We start from the raw sequence: 17,013 nt of genomic DNA, 5'->3' as shown, positions 1-17,013 counted from the left end.
TACTATGCAGCTATACAAACAAAGCCGAAACTCAACTTCAGGCGCTGATGTGAAGTAATTGCTGAGATATTTTCTAAAGTGAAAAGAACCAAAAAAGCAATTTAACAACACAGGCTACCACTCCTGAAAAAAATGGGAAGAGAATTTTTTTTTTTTTTTTTTTGGCTAATTCCAAAGAGAGAAATGTAATTGCTTGGTTAGGAAAAAGTGACAGAGTTTTCTGGAAAGATAGACAAAGATACCAGGCACCAACAGACAAAGGTAGGTAGGAGGAAAACTTGACCCTGTACCTCCATTTATTTTTTTTTTTAATTTTGTACAAAGTGAACGTTTAAACCAGGCCAAAATAAATAGGATGGTTTAAAAATAAAATCTGACGAACCATATATTTCGCTTCAGTGTTTGGGTCAACAAGAGTGCAATTCTCAAAATAAAAGAACATTTCCCTTTGCAGGCTGAGAGTTGGCAAGGATCAGTCCAGGAGTCTCCTTGTATCTAAAAGCCTTCAGGGGGGCAGGACTGTCCAGAAGAAGGCCTCATGGCCTGCCGGTGAATTTTTATCAGTTCACTGGGGGCCTGGCTGGCCAAGGAGCCCCGGCTGCCTGCTGGGAAGCCTAAGCCGTAACAGCTGCATAAACTGGCTCTGCCCCCACCTGACCTATTTCAGAGACAGGTCAGACCAGTGCATGCGGGGATAAGAAAACAACCTTCCTTGCAGCCAGTGGCTGCACTGTCAAGCTGCTCCAGTGGGAGAAGCGCTGGGGCAGGAGCTCTCCAGCCCCTCCCAGCCTTAGGAGCCAGGCCACTTTCTTTCCATTCTCCATTGCACCCCGATAACACAAGAGCCCCCAGCCTGTGGAGATGAATGGAAGGAAATGGAATATAAAGGTCCTTGAAATTTATCCGCCAGCTTAAAGAATGCTACTTTGGAAAGTTTCCTTAAAATGTCTGTGCTCCGGTTGTAAAGGATAGGGAATTAAGAAGAATCATGCACAAAGAAAAAAGAATGCACACATTCGCACGTGCGGAGCTGTAAAGACATTTAAGAACAATGAGACAGGCTGCAGAGGAGGAACTGCATAAAAGCAATTCCACAAAACGAAAGATGGTAACAACACTTTAAGCGTAATGTATGTATGAGACCCATTTTTGAAAAGCAATGAATTTGTCCACCCCTGACCCAGTGGAGGAAAAAACCAAAAACCCTCGTGCCAAAAGCACACAGAAATTTGATTTGGAAGAGTTTTGAAAAAGCCAAATATCTCTAAGAGAGAAAAGTAATCTTTCAAGCTGGGAGAGAAAATAATTAATAAATAACTTTTGACATATTAGTGGTTTCAAATTTCATTTTTCATAGCTATTAAATCAATGAAGTTTTTATATGAAATAACTGCTTATAAACTCACGCTTTTTGACTTGGTGAACGTGTACTTAGTGGTGTGATATGCGTGTTCGGTCCTCATTGTTGCATCTAAGCTCTGAATTAGTTTTTATCTGCCCTTGGGCAGAGCCCATCTGCTAGTTTGTAGGCTGGTCACTTTCTGCAGGATCAGAGTCCCCCCCCTCAGGACTTCGAGTTTTGCTATGGTAAGTATAATCTGCACATAATATGCATCTTCTCATTTTATTCTCACAGAGCCCTGGGAAGTTGGTATGATGTGCCCCATCTTACGGATATCAAAACTGAAGTTCAAGAGGTCACATCTAAAATATGCTTGGTCTCAATTTCAGAGCAAAATTGGTGAAACAAGAACAGGCCACTTTGGGTACTGTGCTTTTGTAAGGCAAGAAAAGATGTGAAAAAGTACTCTGGAGTATGTTTAAATCAGACCAGACAAGAAACACTCAATTGCTTTAGTGAACTTCAATTGGGAAACTGGCCAAGTGAGGATTCACAAAGAAGAAACCTATTGCTTTTCTTATAATAAAATGAATTGGACCAATTAATTTTCTTTAGTTCAGGTTAAGCTCAACCATGAGTAATTGAGACACACATGCATACACATACCCTTTGGCCAAGATTTTCTTAATCATGATAGTACATTTGAATATTAGGAAAATTAGAAAATAGATGGTTGAAGACGGACGCTACAAATCTATAATTATTTTAAAATAAAGTGTTAAAAAAATGATAGATCTTACAGAGAAAAGTAGGAAGATAGTAGTACTCACATGTAATGCCCAATTGCCTGTGCACTGGGTAAGTTATGCCTATATCAGGGCTTGCTAAACAAAAAGTAAATAAGAAGTTAATGGTTAAAAATTGCTTTAGCTCTGCGTCTATGTGAAGTACACATGTACATTTATTAGATGTGTGTACGTGTAAAATTCACAAAATACAAACGTAGCCTTTCTGTTAAAAATGCAGATGTGTCTGGGACCACATCAGCACTGACTATGCAAAATCTACCAGATTCCACGCTGCAATGCAAATTACACAGCAATTAACTTTCCTCTTTTAACCATTCTACCCCAACCTACTGTCTCCACCTAATGATATAAGACCAAAAGCTTTGAATTCTGTATTTGTTTCCAGAAATATGTCTCTGCTTCAATTATAAAAATTTCAAAAGTCTACGTTTAAGTCTCCATAAAACTGTACTATTTGAATTCTCAGTGTGTTTCTGTAAATGTTTAAACGCTGAAAATCAGTGGGATGGCCTCTCTTTCTTGGTTGACTATGTTGCTTGGCCAAGAAGGGTCTCCCATCCTTGTCACAAAGCATTCTGATCCACTATTTTTAAATGGAATCCATTGGATTATGTTCAAGATGAGCCAGGAATTGGCTTCTAGAATTGAGAGATGACATTAGTGTACCATTACAGATGCAATTAATATAGCCAAATAAAAGAACATAAGAAAGCTCAGTTAAGAAACTTCTGAACGGGTCTGAGGAGACCGATGTATAGCTAGTTTAATATTGCTTGGCATGAGTTCCAATCAGTTTTACTAGAGAAAGTCATTTCTCAGTCACTGCAGTAAGAGGAGGACATAAAAATTCAGACCACTTTGATCAAGTTGCTTTATCCCAAAATGAATGTGTTTCGCTTTGGTTTGATTTACTTAAAATGCTGCGGTAAAATGTAAAATGCTGCAAACTCGGCTTTAAGCAAAGTGCAAGGCAAGATGCTTTTTCAAGATTTTCCTTTCTAGGAGAGATGTGTATCTAATCAAATCCTAAGTTTTATATTGTTACTCTTTTTAAAACACAGTACAATTTCTTTTTGGGAAAAAAATGGCCAGTGCCATAGCAGAAATTATCCGTTGATTTTTTCTTAGTCATTATCAGTAAGAAAGGAAGGAAAATAGATATTAAAGGTAAGAATTCATAAAACCAGTTATTTCTCAACTGTCCTCAACAACTACATTCCATGATTTTTTAAATCACTGACGATGGCGAACTTTCTAACTCATCTCTCTCAAATAGATGCTTTATAAAGATGGTGGAAACTTTCATAACTGTGCAAGTCCCAATTAAAGATTGAAAATGATACATAATGTGATCATTTTGAAGCATAATTCCAGCATGGATAATTTGAGAAAAGCTTTCTTGAGGAGAGATGTTCTGATTACAGTAAAAACTCACACTGCTACTGGAGCTCAGTATTTGGCCCAGCTCTGGAGGGGAGAGCTAAAAGCTGAAGCCTGGAGTGAATGGGCCAAAAGTATCTTTCCCAGTGGGGCAAGGTTGGACACTGGGGAGCTCTGTTCCTGCTTTGATGTTCATCTTCCAGAAAATGGCAACATCTGAAATTTCCTTTCACTTTCTCTGCACCCTTCAAGATGACAGTTTCCCAACTAAAGGCAGCCAATCCTTGGGTCAGCAATTTTGCCTTGGTTCTAAGATGAGGCCCAACTTGGAGCTGGAATCTGCTGCCCCTCAGTCAGTGTGTGAACACTCATACCTAAAAGGGAAAAGTCACTTTAATTCAGTGTGTATGTGAAATATACACGTTCTTGTGAAATAAGCAACAAAGAACTCTCCATGCTCTATCTATATGTGAGACAAGGGAAAGGTCTGAACTTACTCTAATTTCCAGTTTAACCTATTTCAGAAAGTTGTTCTCTACTGCAATGATTGGTACTAAATATTTTATACCAGACAGCATTTGAGCACGGGTGAATAATTAAGTAGGGGGTAATAATAGAAAACAGTAGAAAATATCCACTAATGATCTTCCTTTGCATGTCAGGTTTATCTTGTCCAACAGTGAACACAAAAGATTAAAAAATGAAATAAAAATAAAACTCTGTGCACATCTATTTACTACTGAAACGAGCACAGAGAAGACAACTGAAAACCACACACAAAGTCAGATCTATGATGCACAGGGGAAGAACCAAAGCCTGAATCTGGCATAAATTTTAAAACCTCTGTTAGAGTGATTTGTTGGAATTTGCAAATTAAGCGCAGAGATGGCATTTCAAAAAAAAAAAAAAAAAGACCCTGCAAGATTTTTTTGCTTTCATAATAAAAGAAAATTCTATGTAAATATATCGAGTTCTTAAACAAACAAACAAACAAAGTCTAAGAGTTCATCTAAAACACAACAGGCAAAAGGTCATAAAATGATTCAGAGCAGTATTTCTCCTTGCATTCAACAGCTGAGTATGAACTGGGAGGCTATGCCATGACCTCAAATTCTGATGAAAAGTACAACGCATAGGATGAAAATCAGCTTTTATTTTGTGGAACTGCATATAGTTTAGTGCCAGCATAATTCCTAGTGACCAACTTATAAATACTAATGATGTGCATACTATACCCACAAACACACATCCACTCTTATAGGTGATTTGAAAAATAGACATGAGAATCACCTAATCATCTATAAACATGAAAATTACGGAAACACGTGCAGAGAGATGTGGTCAGTGGAACTCACAGGTTCCTGCGCATTTCATGATCTCCCACCCAGGTTTACATTTTAAAAACTGATGTCTTTTCTTTATGTAATTCCAGCATAGACGGCAATGACGGTAAAACTTCCATTTTTAGAAATTTGGATAGTAGCTCCCAAGCTTCCCGATATTCCCCCCAAAATGAACATTGATTTGATGATAAATTTACTGTCTTAGCCTCAGTTCTAAACAAGAAATCGCCACGGGATAATTAAAAACACCCCTGGAGTCCTCCTTACAAACCTACAACATGTAGCTGGTTTCAGTTCCTATTTCTTACAGAGAATTTAGTCAATTCCTCCTCAGAGGTTTCTGAGGAAAAGAAGGATTTTCCAAGACAGATAAATTGAAATGATCCCGCTTTGATCTCTGTGGTTAAGAATCCCTCACAAAAGAAGATGACCACGGAGGGGCTGAGCTCCCGGCCTTTTAATGTGTAACAATGGTATCAACAAACAGCTACTTAATCAATATTTGGCCAGAGCGGCTGAAAACTTCCTTTTCAGATTTTAATTCCTAGTTGTAAAACAACCCCATCGCAGCTAGCGAGATAAGACATTAAACTGACTGCTTAATTGCCTTTTAGTGTCTTGCTACTTATCTACGTACATTCTTAATGGTTCTTTAATCTTTATTTACCCGCATAAATAAGTTACCTGTCATGGAACCCCATCAAACTTCAACCTTCCCTGTTCCAGCCCATGCCAAATTCTACCTCTGTTTGTCGCTGTTACAGTTTTTAATTTTCATCAGCCATTTACTTATGTACGCTTAAACGTAAGCAAATCTTGTGGATAAGAAGGATTTCTTTTTGTATGTGTCCTCAAAATATACGTATGCGTGGATGTTGAAACCATCGGATTTAGTCGCAAATCTCCTATTCACGTGATTGATTTCTGTATATTTCACTGGCCCGAACCGCGGTGCACTAGCTGGTTCCGCCTCACCGCCCGAGCGGGTTTTAATGCTCAGCCCTGGGGACTTTTAAATGACCCTTCGGTAATTATTATGCACTTGAAGCCCCTACGTTCCCGTTCCGGTGCTATCAACAATCAAATCAAACCCCAAAATAAACATACAATTTCAAGCATTAATTAGGAAATCTGCATGTTTTCAATAAGGCTAGAAAGTAAGTAAGCATACAGCAACCGAACCAAAGAAGCGAAAAAGAAAAAGCTCCAAGCCCTAACTCTGGTGTTGCCTTTCGAATTGTTCCAGCACGAAAATCATTACTGTTACATTAAGGAAAAGAATAACGTTCTAATTTAACTCAAGTTTTGATATTTCCAGTACTTAAAAAAAAAAAGTAAGTGATTTTTCCTCGTTGAATTTTGCAAGGACTTCGGAAAATATGAATTTTTTTCTAAAGACCAGAAACGATGTTGAGGTCAAATTCATGATCCTGATAAATAGGCCCGAAGAGTGGACTGGGCCGTCCACTTTAATAAAGGTTCAGTGGCCACAAACCTATTATTCTATACCCCATGACTTTAATTTATGGGCAAGTTTGTTTCCCCCTTGCCTTAGTCCCCCAACATTACGCCAAAATTTCGTTGCTTGCTAACTATTCCGGAAAGAAAGGGCCTTGCGTTTCCCTGGATTTTAGCGCTCCCTTAATCATAAAAGTGGCCGTGTCGTGATTGCGCTGGAAATGAAATACCTCCAAACACCTTTAAAACTTGTCTGTATTTTTAACCGCGTACCTGTGCCTCCCTGAAAAGCTGAAAGCGTCCATATCAATTTCGGGAAGCCCCTAACCTTGCGAACAAAACGGAAACTTAAGCAAACTTTTTGTCACTTTTACTTTCTCAAATTAAAAAGGAGGAGGCACTCTTTTTCGTAAACGTCAAACAGGAGGGGAGAAATGTTACGGGAACATAAGTCCCCAATGACCTGTGGTAGGAGTCTTTTCAATTGTTGCAAACCTCCCACGCTCGCTTGAGAGGAGAGTCTATCTCCAGTCCCAATCAAAACATCAATTTGGCGATCTGGCCTCTCTCCCCTTGCACTCCCGAGCTGCTACTTCAAAGCCACTACAACAAGTCTGTAATTGTAACGTTGCATCTAAATATTTAAGCGAGAGTCCCGCTGTCGCGTGTCCATCTACAGTCCTCATCTGTCCTCTAATTCCATTACGGCACAAAGCAAAAATGTTTCCCAAAACTGACAAACAGGAAAAGCGTCACCCTCTCGGAGGAGGAGAAGAGGAGAAAGAGGAGGGGGAGGAAGAGGAGGAGGAGATGATGAAGGAGCAGTTTCTATTGATTAGTCACCGCTTTTGTGTTAAGGGCTTTCTTTAAAATAAGAAAAAAAATGGGGGGAGGTTGCAGAAATTTCACTAATGTGAGCCTCAGGCTAGAGAGAAAAAAAAGAGAGAGAGAAGAAGGGGGAGGCGGTCTGTGTCTAGATGAAAGTGAGAAGGACATAAAGGAGGCAATTGAGTCGGCTGCAGCCCGGCGAGCTAAGCTTCGAGCCGGCCAGAGCATAGGGGAGGGGGCGGCGCGGCGCTTTGGCGCAGGGCGCAGAAGTGGGGGCCCAGCCCATTGTGGAGGCGCCCGCGGGCCCGCTCCGCCGAGCCGGGGGAGGAACAGAGGCGTCCATTGAGCAGCCGCAGCGCGGGCCGTGCCCACAGCCCCGGATGCCTCGGCCGGGACTTGGCTCCCCCGGCTGCGCCTGCTCCCATCTCAGCGCGGGCCAAGGGCAAGCGGGGGGCGGGGAAGCCAAAGGCTTGTGTGTTCGTGGGCCGCCCAAGTCTCCTTTCACATGGACTAGGAGGCTGGAAGGATGGCCCCAACAGAGATGTATAGTCCATAAAGAGCGCCTGCGAGGGCGCACCAGGTCCGCAAGCTGCGCTGCTCTGGGATTGGGCGAGAGAAAGGGAAAGTGGGAAAGTTGGAAAGGTAAAGCGGGGAGTCTAGTAGAAAAAACCAAACCCTGGAGAGAAAAAGGAGGATGGTTCTGATCTCTTTCAGGGTGTCCCTTTCCCTGTGTCCTGGTGTCTGACAAGCTGACTCCAGACCAAAGGTGTCCCTGGAAAGTCGATCTCAGCAGCACTCCACCAAGCGCGCCGACTGGAACCTCCAGCAAGGGCAGCCACTCGGGTCAAGGCACCCAGAGTCCTTCCTTTGTCAGCTTTCTCTTCCCCCCACACTAAGCAGTCCTTCAACAACAGTCATTCTCTTTCACAAGCAGGGCAGCCTAGAACTTTTGATGCCCAAACAACCCGGGGGAATTTTTGAGGCTGCTATACTTCAGATTAACTATTTCTCACTCTTTCCTTCCTCTGGGCCCCCCTTGCCCTCCAGGGCTTATCCAGAACAGAGCTAGAGGCACTGAAGGCACTGACACTGCATCTTCCTTGACAACCCCAAATTAATTTAGGCTTCAGCCTCCAAGGCGTGTGTGTGTGTGTGTGTGTGTGTGTGTGTGTCCAACAGCACAGCCCCCATTAGGGAGAAAACTCTGATTTTAAAACTGGTAGCAATTGCCATTGAATGGCAACCGGCCCAGCTAGATGGCCCAAAAGACCAGAAACATTTCATAGGTGAAATGGCCACTTTTTCCACGCTGGAGAGTCCATAAAACTTCCTGGCGCAGCAGCTATTGGGGCTCATTGAATAATTCATCCCTCATTGCAAGCCCATAATGTCTATTCTCGGCCTTTTGTGGTGCTGTTTTCTCTTCTTTTCTCCTTGAATTATAAAAAGGTTGCCTTCCTTTGTTCACATCAAGCTGCTCCGAGCTGGAGCTTTGTCTGGGCCGAGCTAAAGTGTGAGTTTCAATGGACTCTCCAGGCTTTGTCTCCCAAGTTCATCTCCAAGTGTAGATTGTGTAGAGAAGGCCTTCTTTGTAAAAGCTGGAAAAGTTGTACAAATGTTTGACCAGCTCATTTGGGACGTTTTGTCTCCTGGGCCCTGGTCGGCTGTACTGCGAGGGAGCAGCCGTCTGCTGCGCCAGTGCCTCCAGCAACAAGTAGCAAAGCCCCCAAGCCTCTCCCACCGCTCTGAGCTCTTCTCCCCACTGCCCGTAGGGATGTGTTTGGTTTAGGATTGACTGACTCGTTGCCTTCCTCCCCAGCACTTCTGTGCTGCAGCTAGGCCTGGAATAAAAGCTCAATCGCCTTCCCAGAGACCAGGGCAGAAGCTTATCCCTCCCAAAAAGGGTTTAGACTGAGTCCATGTGGGGCTGGCTCCTGCTGGAAAGGGAGGAAAGCAATAGCATATTCTGTCTTGGTGCCCAGCCTGCCTATGGTTTGGGGTGTCTTTTCTTGATTTGACGTGCACACCAGAACATCTCCATTTCTATTTATCTTTGAAATCAGGTGTTCGGATTTATAACATCCAAATCTAAGTTTTCCTTCAAGGTTGTGAAGCAGCTGCTTCATAGATAGCCTGCAACTGCACCAGGGCTGGGTAACGAACGATGGTAAAAGAAGCCCTGCCTGGTGTTCCTCTGATGAGGGCAGAGACTGCTGGTCACAGCTGGTAATCCATATAGGCCCACCTGGAGAGCCGGCTGTCCCTCTAAGGACAACTGACAACTTCAAAACTCATCTCTGCCAAAGTCCAAATGCCAAGAGTGGAAACTCCAGGTATGGGTGTGACCGCCGACCACTCCTAATCATTTTTAAATTTGAAGAGGTGCAACATTTTTAAGGCCAAAGCCACCAAAGAAAAAGTCCCTCTTTTCCAGAGAAATGATCCCTTCCTGCTTCAACTCCAATCACTGCACTGACTTTCCTTCTCTGTGTGTGGACCTTTAAAGTTAGAGGCTTGCAGCTGGTGAGGGGGAAAGCAAGCTGCACTTCTGGCTCCCCTTGGGGGTGATTTTTTTCTTGGTTGGGACAGGCCACAGCCAACAAGGAGTGGATAGTCCACACCCATAGGGGACAGAGGATGCTAGCATTGGGACCCTACGATCCATCCCAGATCCCTCAGATTTGACAGAGCCTGGGCTCATTTCAATTCCCAGACACACACAGGTTATAACTCATGACATTTGAAAACCAATTTAAAACAAGTCAGAAACAGGCAACCCACACACATTCATAAGGCAGCCAACATGGAGAACTTTGGGGTCCACTGCCCAAAAGAATTCCCTGTCTCTCTCCTTTGGTGTGGGAAAGGCTGGACACCAGGGCTCTTCCTGAGGGCGCAAAAGCTACTTCAATCTCTAAAGACTCAAGTACCCTCTCTCTCCAGCCCCTTAATGGCTGGAGATTCCCAGTCCCTACACCTAAAGGAAAGAGGGTGCCCTCTCCCCTCAGCGCAATTGACACTTCTAGACTCTGAGTAGCTGGAAATGGTACAGAAGAAAGATTTAGGACATAGAAAATTAAACACAATAGAGAATATTTTCGTTTTAATTGTGTCTTCCTGGTCTTCCACTTGAATTCCTTTACCCGGGTTCAGAGGCTATGAGCCAGGAAGGACCTCGACCCGGCCTGGGTCAGGACCTCATCAGGGAGACGATGCCCACAAAGGCCCGGAACCCAAGGCGCTGCCCAGTGCGCCGCCACTTACCTCGCTCGCTCAGGATGCCGTCGATGCTGTGTTTGGCTTTCTTCTCGTTTTCCTCTGCCTCCTTCCTCTCCAGGTCTGCCTCCTCCTCTTCACCTTTCCCAAATTTACTCCTCAAGATGCGGCTGATGGAACTCACTGAGGGCAGGAGCGGGGAGGGAAAGAGAAAGGGAAGCGCAGAGGACTGAGAAGCGCGGGGCTGTGCGCGCAGCGACCCCCAGCCCCGAGTCTGCCCAGCAAAGCTCCGTCCGCCTCTCAGGGCACCCCCACCTCACTCGGTCCCTCTCAGCCTCCCACTCAACTCCCCCCGTCCCCCCCCTGCCCTATTATCTCTAAGACCCAGAGATGCAGCCTGAGAAACCCGCGCCTACAAGTTAGGACCAAGAAATGCCCTCAGCTCGGCCCCTTCGTTCCGGGCAAGGAGCGTTTTGCTTTTTAACTCCATAGACCGTGCTCCAGGTCTACAATCTATGAAAACTGTCCCACCAGGCCACCCTGTGCCCTCCTTCCTCCCCACCTGAAGGCAAGGACCCAGCCTTTTTGTTAAAGAATGAAGAACAGAGACCTGTCCCCTGAAACTCAACTTTTTTTTTTTCTTTAGACTATAAAGGGTTTAAATTTCGACTGAAGAATCGTTTCCCATTGTAAAAATCAAAAGAAAAGGCACTCTCTCCCATTTATTTTTTCCAGATTCCAGTCTGGTAAACAAACCCATGCTCTGAAATATATCGTTCTTGCAGAGGGAAAAAGGGAGTTTCCTTTTAATTAAAAACAAACTCTCCCGTGCGCCCTCGCACTGGCCCCGCACTCGCCCCTCTTCTCCCTCCACTTCACCCCCTCCTCCGGGCTGCCGGGGGCGCCGGATGGTCCTGGAACTCTCGGGGAAAATCTCGGCCTTGCCCGAGCCTTCCCTCCTCTGCGCAAAATCCAAAGTTTGGCTGGCTCGGTGCGGGCCCCCATCTCTCTTCGGCTGGGGTTACCAAAACATTTGTTTCTCTTTAAAAGGGAACATCAATATTAATAAACGCTTGGCCTCTGCCTCACGTTTCCTGCCCTGCCTCCCCGAAAGAAACCCTCTTTGGGGAGACCTCAGCGGCGGTCCGCCTCCAGGACAAGCAGTTCACCCCTCCCTCCAGAAAAGGCCAAGAATGTCTGGTTCGTAAATATTTCAGGGCCTTGGGAAAGGCCGCCTCCCAATAGCTCGGATCGATAATTGGGGTGATTATGGCTTGGACGACCCGCCAGGGTAAAAGCTATTGGCGTCTGTGCCTCCGGGGAAACGTTAATAGGCCCAGTACCTGAGGGCACGGTGTTTCGATCACAGACCGCGTCTTTGAGTAATTTGTCTCGGATTTCCCAGCTGAACATGCCGGGGTTCTCCCTTTTGTATTCCTCAATTTTCTTCTCCACGTCAGGTGTTGTCACCTGCTTTAAGAGAACAGGCAGGTCTGCATTGGTACCGGGTACTCTGGGACTGACGTGGCCTGTTCCTATGCTCCTCTCTTCACCTTCTGGGAAGGTCCCCCTTTTAGCAAAAGAACCCCAACTTTCTAAAGCGGTTTATTTTACAGAGTGGCAAAGAAGAAATCATCCCACCCCAGCACAACTTGGGGACCTTCCACCTCCCCAATTTAGCTCAGATTAACAGGAGTAAATTAGGAACAATTACTACATCTTGGTGGTGCGTGAGGTGTACTTTCTCATGCCTGGAAATAGGGCAACTCCTAACACAGAATCAACATAAAAATGAAACCAAAAAAGGAATGCTTGAAAGAAGAGCTGAAAAATCAACTTAAACCTGCCAACAGATACTTCTCCATAGAGGCACAGAGTTAGGTAAGGTGGAGAGCACAATGCTCTTGGTTATCTACTTGTTTTTTTTTTTAATTAGAATGGATAATAAATATGGATAATTTGAGAGACTAGTCCTTTCCCTTCCCCCACCCCATCCCCCAAAAGCTTCCAAAGATTCCTAGAAAGGTTGTGAAATGGTTCGGGCAAGTGGGAGATAAGTAGAGGTGTTTGGAAGTCTTCAGTTTACCACAACCCTCTTGGTGTTTGCCCAGTGCTAGCCAGAATATTCTATTGGCTTTTCCTCACATCCAGAAGAAAAGGCAGACTCCCTCCTGCTGAGCCACAGCCACAGCTGAGACTTCTTTTTTAAAAGTTTTCAAAAGAAAACTAATCATCCTAGTTTTTGACTCCTTGAAAACATTTTACACTGAGGGAAAAGGAGGACATGCATTGGGAGATAGACCATAATAAAATCTAAAGGAGGTTCCTTGTGTTTGGGAAACAGTGGAGGCTGAGACGCACTCAGGGGAAGAATTCTGCAACAGGTGGGCACATAACAACTCGCATGCTTAGATGTTTGTCCCTTAAAATAATTTGATGAGAATTCCAAGGTTCAGAGGCATTTAAAAATGTTATTTTTCCTTTGCAAGCAGGCTGGAGGTTTTTCTTAGTTTTCATCAAGGAGGATGGAGACACAACACACCTTCAGGGACTTGAAAAATAACTCCTTGGAACCTCAGGTGTCAGCCCTTGCCTCCTGCCCGCACTTTCCCGGCCTAGGGGAACGCAGCCAGGCTGGGAGGCGAGAGGGCCAGGCCCTTGCGCTCACCTTGGGCTTGCTGCCGCCTATGGCACCAGGACGTATGGAGCCGGTTTCCTGATACCTGCACAGGATCTTAGAGACGCAGCCGTGGGACACGCGCAGCTGGCGCGAGATGACGCAGGGCCGGATGCCGTGGTGGGCCATCTCCACGATCTTGTGTCGTATGTGGTTGGGCAGCGGCCTACCGTTGATGAATACGCCGCCAAGCTGGTTGACTCGGCCCTGACCCAGGGGCGTAGACACTGCGGAGAGAAGGTGAAAAGGAAGCAAGGAGAAAGTTACTCGGGGAAAAGAAAGAGCAGCAGGAGAAATCAGCAGCACCTAACTTCACACTCTTCAGCCCCATGGGTATGTTACAGTCCCAACACCCAAAATGTTCAGCATGGGAACTGTTTCAAACACATTTGTTCAAATTATTAAGCAACTCAAGGGCATATAATCTTGTGTGAAGAGAGCAAGCAGGGCAAAAACAAAAACAAAACAAATAAAAGAAACGTTGCCCCGAAGAAGGAACTGTCATCCTTTCAGACTCAGGAGGGGTGGGGACCCTGAGACTGGGACAGAGTCTATCTTGTAGTAGAAACAGCCTCCTGGCAGAGAAAGGTTCTCTGCTCCCATCAAACCCTGTCCAAATGGGATCAGTTCCTTTCTAAGGGACTTGGGTGGGCTCATAGACCTTTACATTTCTAGCTAAGAGTGCAGCACTCACAGGTCAAAGAGGGTCTTGATAGAAAGTGGCAGGAGCAATGCATGTCACCTGTTACACCTGGGAACAGAAACAACAGCAGCCCATCTGCTGTGGGTGCCTGAACCCCCATTCATGCTGTGGGTGTTACTTCCTATTCTGGACCTGGGACCAAAGGAACCTCAGGATCAACACCTGCACCACCACCACCCCCCAACATTTTTGGAAGGGCTCAGGTTTGCAAGACTTCCAGACTCCCTAGGATTCCCAGGATCTTCAGGCTGCCTGAGTGATTCCCAAACAAGCTCATAGAAACTAGGAGATGCTTTCTGAGATAAAAGGAATTCTACTTAATTTATTTTATACTGAAAATTTCAATCACAAGGGCACTCTGCTTTAGTCACCACAACTTTGCAGGGCAAGCAACTAGGAGCAGCTGTGACAATTCTTCCCCAACTAATATTTCCCAAGCCTGACTTTCTGAATCAACTTTGGCTGGACAAAACGCACAGAAGTTGCTTCTGGTGTGCAGAAGCTGGTTCACCCGATTTCCCACTACAGCATTTGCAAATAAACAGAGGAAAGTGGACGGCAGGGTGCAGGCCTGGCGGCCTAGCTCCCCGAAAATTACAGAGAGCTCTGTGCTTCGTTTGCAGAATAAGAAATCGAGTGGGGCCTCGCCCCACTTTTGCTTCTTGGGGGAGCGGGTGCCTGGAATGGGCTTCCTGGATGCACAGAAGGAGTCGGTGGAGCCTGGGGTTGGAGCAGGACAACCGGTCCCAGACCCCAACATCCAGGAGGCGCTGAGGCCCTCCCTTACCTTCCAGAGGGAACCCGCTTCGCGGGTAGTTCTGCCCCGGGCCCGGCCGCATCATCCTGGGCACAGCGCCGGCCAACGTGGTCATCCTGGGGGCAGCTTCGCTCGGAAATTATATCCAGGTGAAGGCGAAACGGAAAGGCAGCGCAACTCCGGTGACCCTTGGGAACTCTCCGGAGCGTGGAGAGCCCCTCCCCAAAAAAGGCTGGAGAGAGAGGGAGGAACTCGAGAAGGGGGGCTGCCGGCTCTTAGTAGAGAGGCTGAAGATAGAACCCAGAAAAGGGGCGGGCAAGGAGGCCCCAGAGTCCAGAATCCAGAGCCCAGGGCGGAAAAGTTTGGTGCGAGTCTGGGTGGATGGCCCCGCGGCTGGGGGCGCTGGAAAGGAGGCTCAGAGCTCCACGATGAGCGGAGGGGTGGCTGAGGCGGGAGCGCGGCCTGCCTGCGTCTCCTCCGTCCTGACACCGAGTGCAAGGATCCGGCCTTGGGAGCATTTATTATGTTCTTTCACCCAAAGCTTGGTCAGAAGCCCTGAGCTGCGATTGGCCGACGGGGAGACCGTCCCGGGTGGCGGAGACACGCGCTGATTGGGCGACAGCGGCCACTTTCTCTTCCCATCCCTGATGGTGCTGAGGCCTCTTCTGCCCAGAGAGGGACCCTCGCTGCGCCCCTTCCCGGGGAGAGAGAGGTGGACCCGTGGAAACTGAGACAGTCGCAGGGAGATGGCAGTTGCTGAGGGTGGAGAGGGGCTGTCTTCCTCTGCTGCCGCTTCCTATACGTAGCTCTGATCTCTCTTCCCTGGGTTTGCTCTTTCTCTCTTTCCATGTGTGTCTTTTGCTGTCTCCGACTCTATTCTTCTCATTCTGTCTCTCCACGTGTCTTTGTATCTGTATGTCTCATTTTTCTACCTGTCTCTCTCTCTTTCTCTAGGCTTACTGCCGCTGGAGGGGGCGCAATTCCAATAAGAAGGCATCTGGGCTCCAGAATGTTTGGCTTCCCCTCCTCTGGTCAGTGCCCCTTGGCCTACGCTTGTTACAGCCCCCCCGCCCCCGTGGGGTTCCTCTCTGGAGGAGGCCAGGGTGTGCTTTTGTCTTCTGGTTCTGCAGGCAGGAAGCGGAGGCTAGGCCCCAAGACTGGCTAGTTGAAGGGGGGGGGGCGTGTGTTGGGGAGAGAAAACCATCTCTTCATCTTTCTTACAAACCCCTCTGAGAAGCCAGGGCTCTAAATCTCTACGTATAGATCCCCAAAGCCTTGACAGAGATGCGTCTATACGTTAAAGTTTTGCCTGGCTGCAGCGTTTGTTCTCAGGAATTTATTATGGCATTCAGACTAAACTGCTGGAAAAATAAAAGGAGCGAAGTCTTGGCTAGGAGCTGAAGTGTCCCCAGCAGGATATGACGCCAGGAGTGTTGTAAAGACTGTCTGTCCTTAGAGAAGGTACCATTGTGCATAGCCTTTTATGTATAACTTGGTAAGTGCCAGCGAACTCGCCTCCTTTACACCCCTGAGTGCCAGCCCCGCGCGCCGCACTGCGCTTTATTCGCTGGAGTCTATTCAGCGACTGTCACTCCGGGGCCGGGAGGTATTCAGGGCCTTAATCAATCAAAAGGATGAGAATCGGGCAGGTTTTTCCCTTTGAAATAAAGGAAACAATGACTTCTGGGCTTCAAGTTCCCCCTTTTCCTTTTACAATTTTTGAATTTTTTTCTGCGCCTGGAGTTCTCCAACCCCCTCCTCCCCTTCCCCCACCTTCTCTGACAGTTTTGACCTGGACTCAGGCCTCCTACTTCTCCACCCCCTAATTAAGGCAAACTCAGAAGGCAAGATGGGGTGGGGGATATAGCTATTTAACAGTCCATGAGTTGCCCCTTTAAAAACCCACTCACAAGTGGGGAAAACGGACAAGCTTTCAGGCTGCCCTTGTCAAAAGGTTAGGTTGACCCTCTCAACAGCCTAGACAGGTCTCTGGAGGCTCTGGAAAATGTCTGGACCCATGGGGGGGGGGGCAACATGTACATCCACAGTACAAAGCAGAGAAGATACTTGAAGTAAAGTTGTGCTTAACTTGGTTTTATGTGAAATGATTCAATTTGTCAAGGGGAAAATTTTCTCAATTTCTTTTGATGACAAGGGCCAGGAACATCTGTGTCCTTATTTCCTAAGCCAATTTTAGGGGAAACACTTTAAGAACTAAACCTTTTCAGGATTTTTTTTGCTTCCAAAAGGTTGAGCAGGTCCCACCGAGCACTTTCTAGGGTCAGCAGTAATTGTTGGGGGAAAGAGGTGCCTAACGTGTATTTTAAAGGGGCAAATGTAGGTTTAACTCTCAGCTAAAAGGAACCCCAGGACCTTGTGGGCAATTAAAGAAAGTCTAGGGCTGAGTCGCATTTGCTTTTGAACAGAGGATTCGGTCTCCAGGCTCTTCTGCCGTGTATTCCCTCCCCTGAGAGCAGGCAGATTAGTGCGGGACGCGCTT

General features: G+C 46.3%; 1 protein-coding gene across 3 annotated transcripts in view; it reads right to left on the bottom strand.

The window, feature by feature from the left end:
* PAX3 (paired box 3) overlaps nucleotides 1-15,007 on the bottom strand; it is a 96,868-nt gene extending 81,861 nt beyond the window's left edge. For 2 of the 3 annotated variants that reach the window (XM_012802149.1, XM_012802150.1), the window contains exons 1-4: nucleotides 14,544-15,007; nucleotides 13,045-13,280; nucleotides 11,720-11,849; nucleotides 10,425-10,559 (exon numbers count right to left, since the gene is read on the bottom strand). In XM_012802149.1, coding sequence (XP_012657603.1) covers nucleotides 10,425-10,559; nucleotides 11,720-11,849; nucleotides 13,045-13,280; nucleotides 14,544-14,628 — 586 coding nt within the window. In that variant the 5' untranslated portion in view covers nucleotides 14,629-15,007. The remainder of the gene's footprint in view (nucleotides 1-10,424; nucleotides 10,560-11,719; nucleotides 11,850-13,044; nucleotides 13,281-14,543) is intronic. The other variant, XM_003784909.1, reaches the window with a different exon arrangement.
* Nucleotides 15,008-17,013: the final 2,006 nt, after the last annotated feature.

The sequence above is a fragment of the Otolemur garnettii genome, unplaced genomic scaffold (genome assembly GCF_000181295.1).
Source record: "Otolemur garnettii isolate 467f Iridium unplaced genomic scaffold, OtoGar3 scaffold00013, whole genome shotgun sequence".
NCBI classification, from domain to species: domain Eukaryota; kingdom Metazoa; phylum Chordata; class Mammalia; order Primates; family Galagidae; genus Otolemur; species Otolemur garnettii.
The sequence above is the reverse complement of the archived record's forward strand: the minus strand, read 5'-3'. Positions and strand labels throughout refer to the sequence as shown.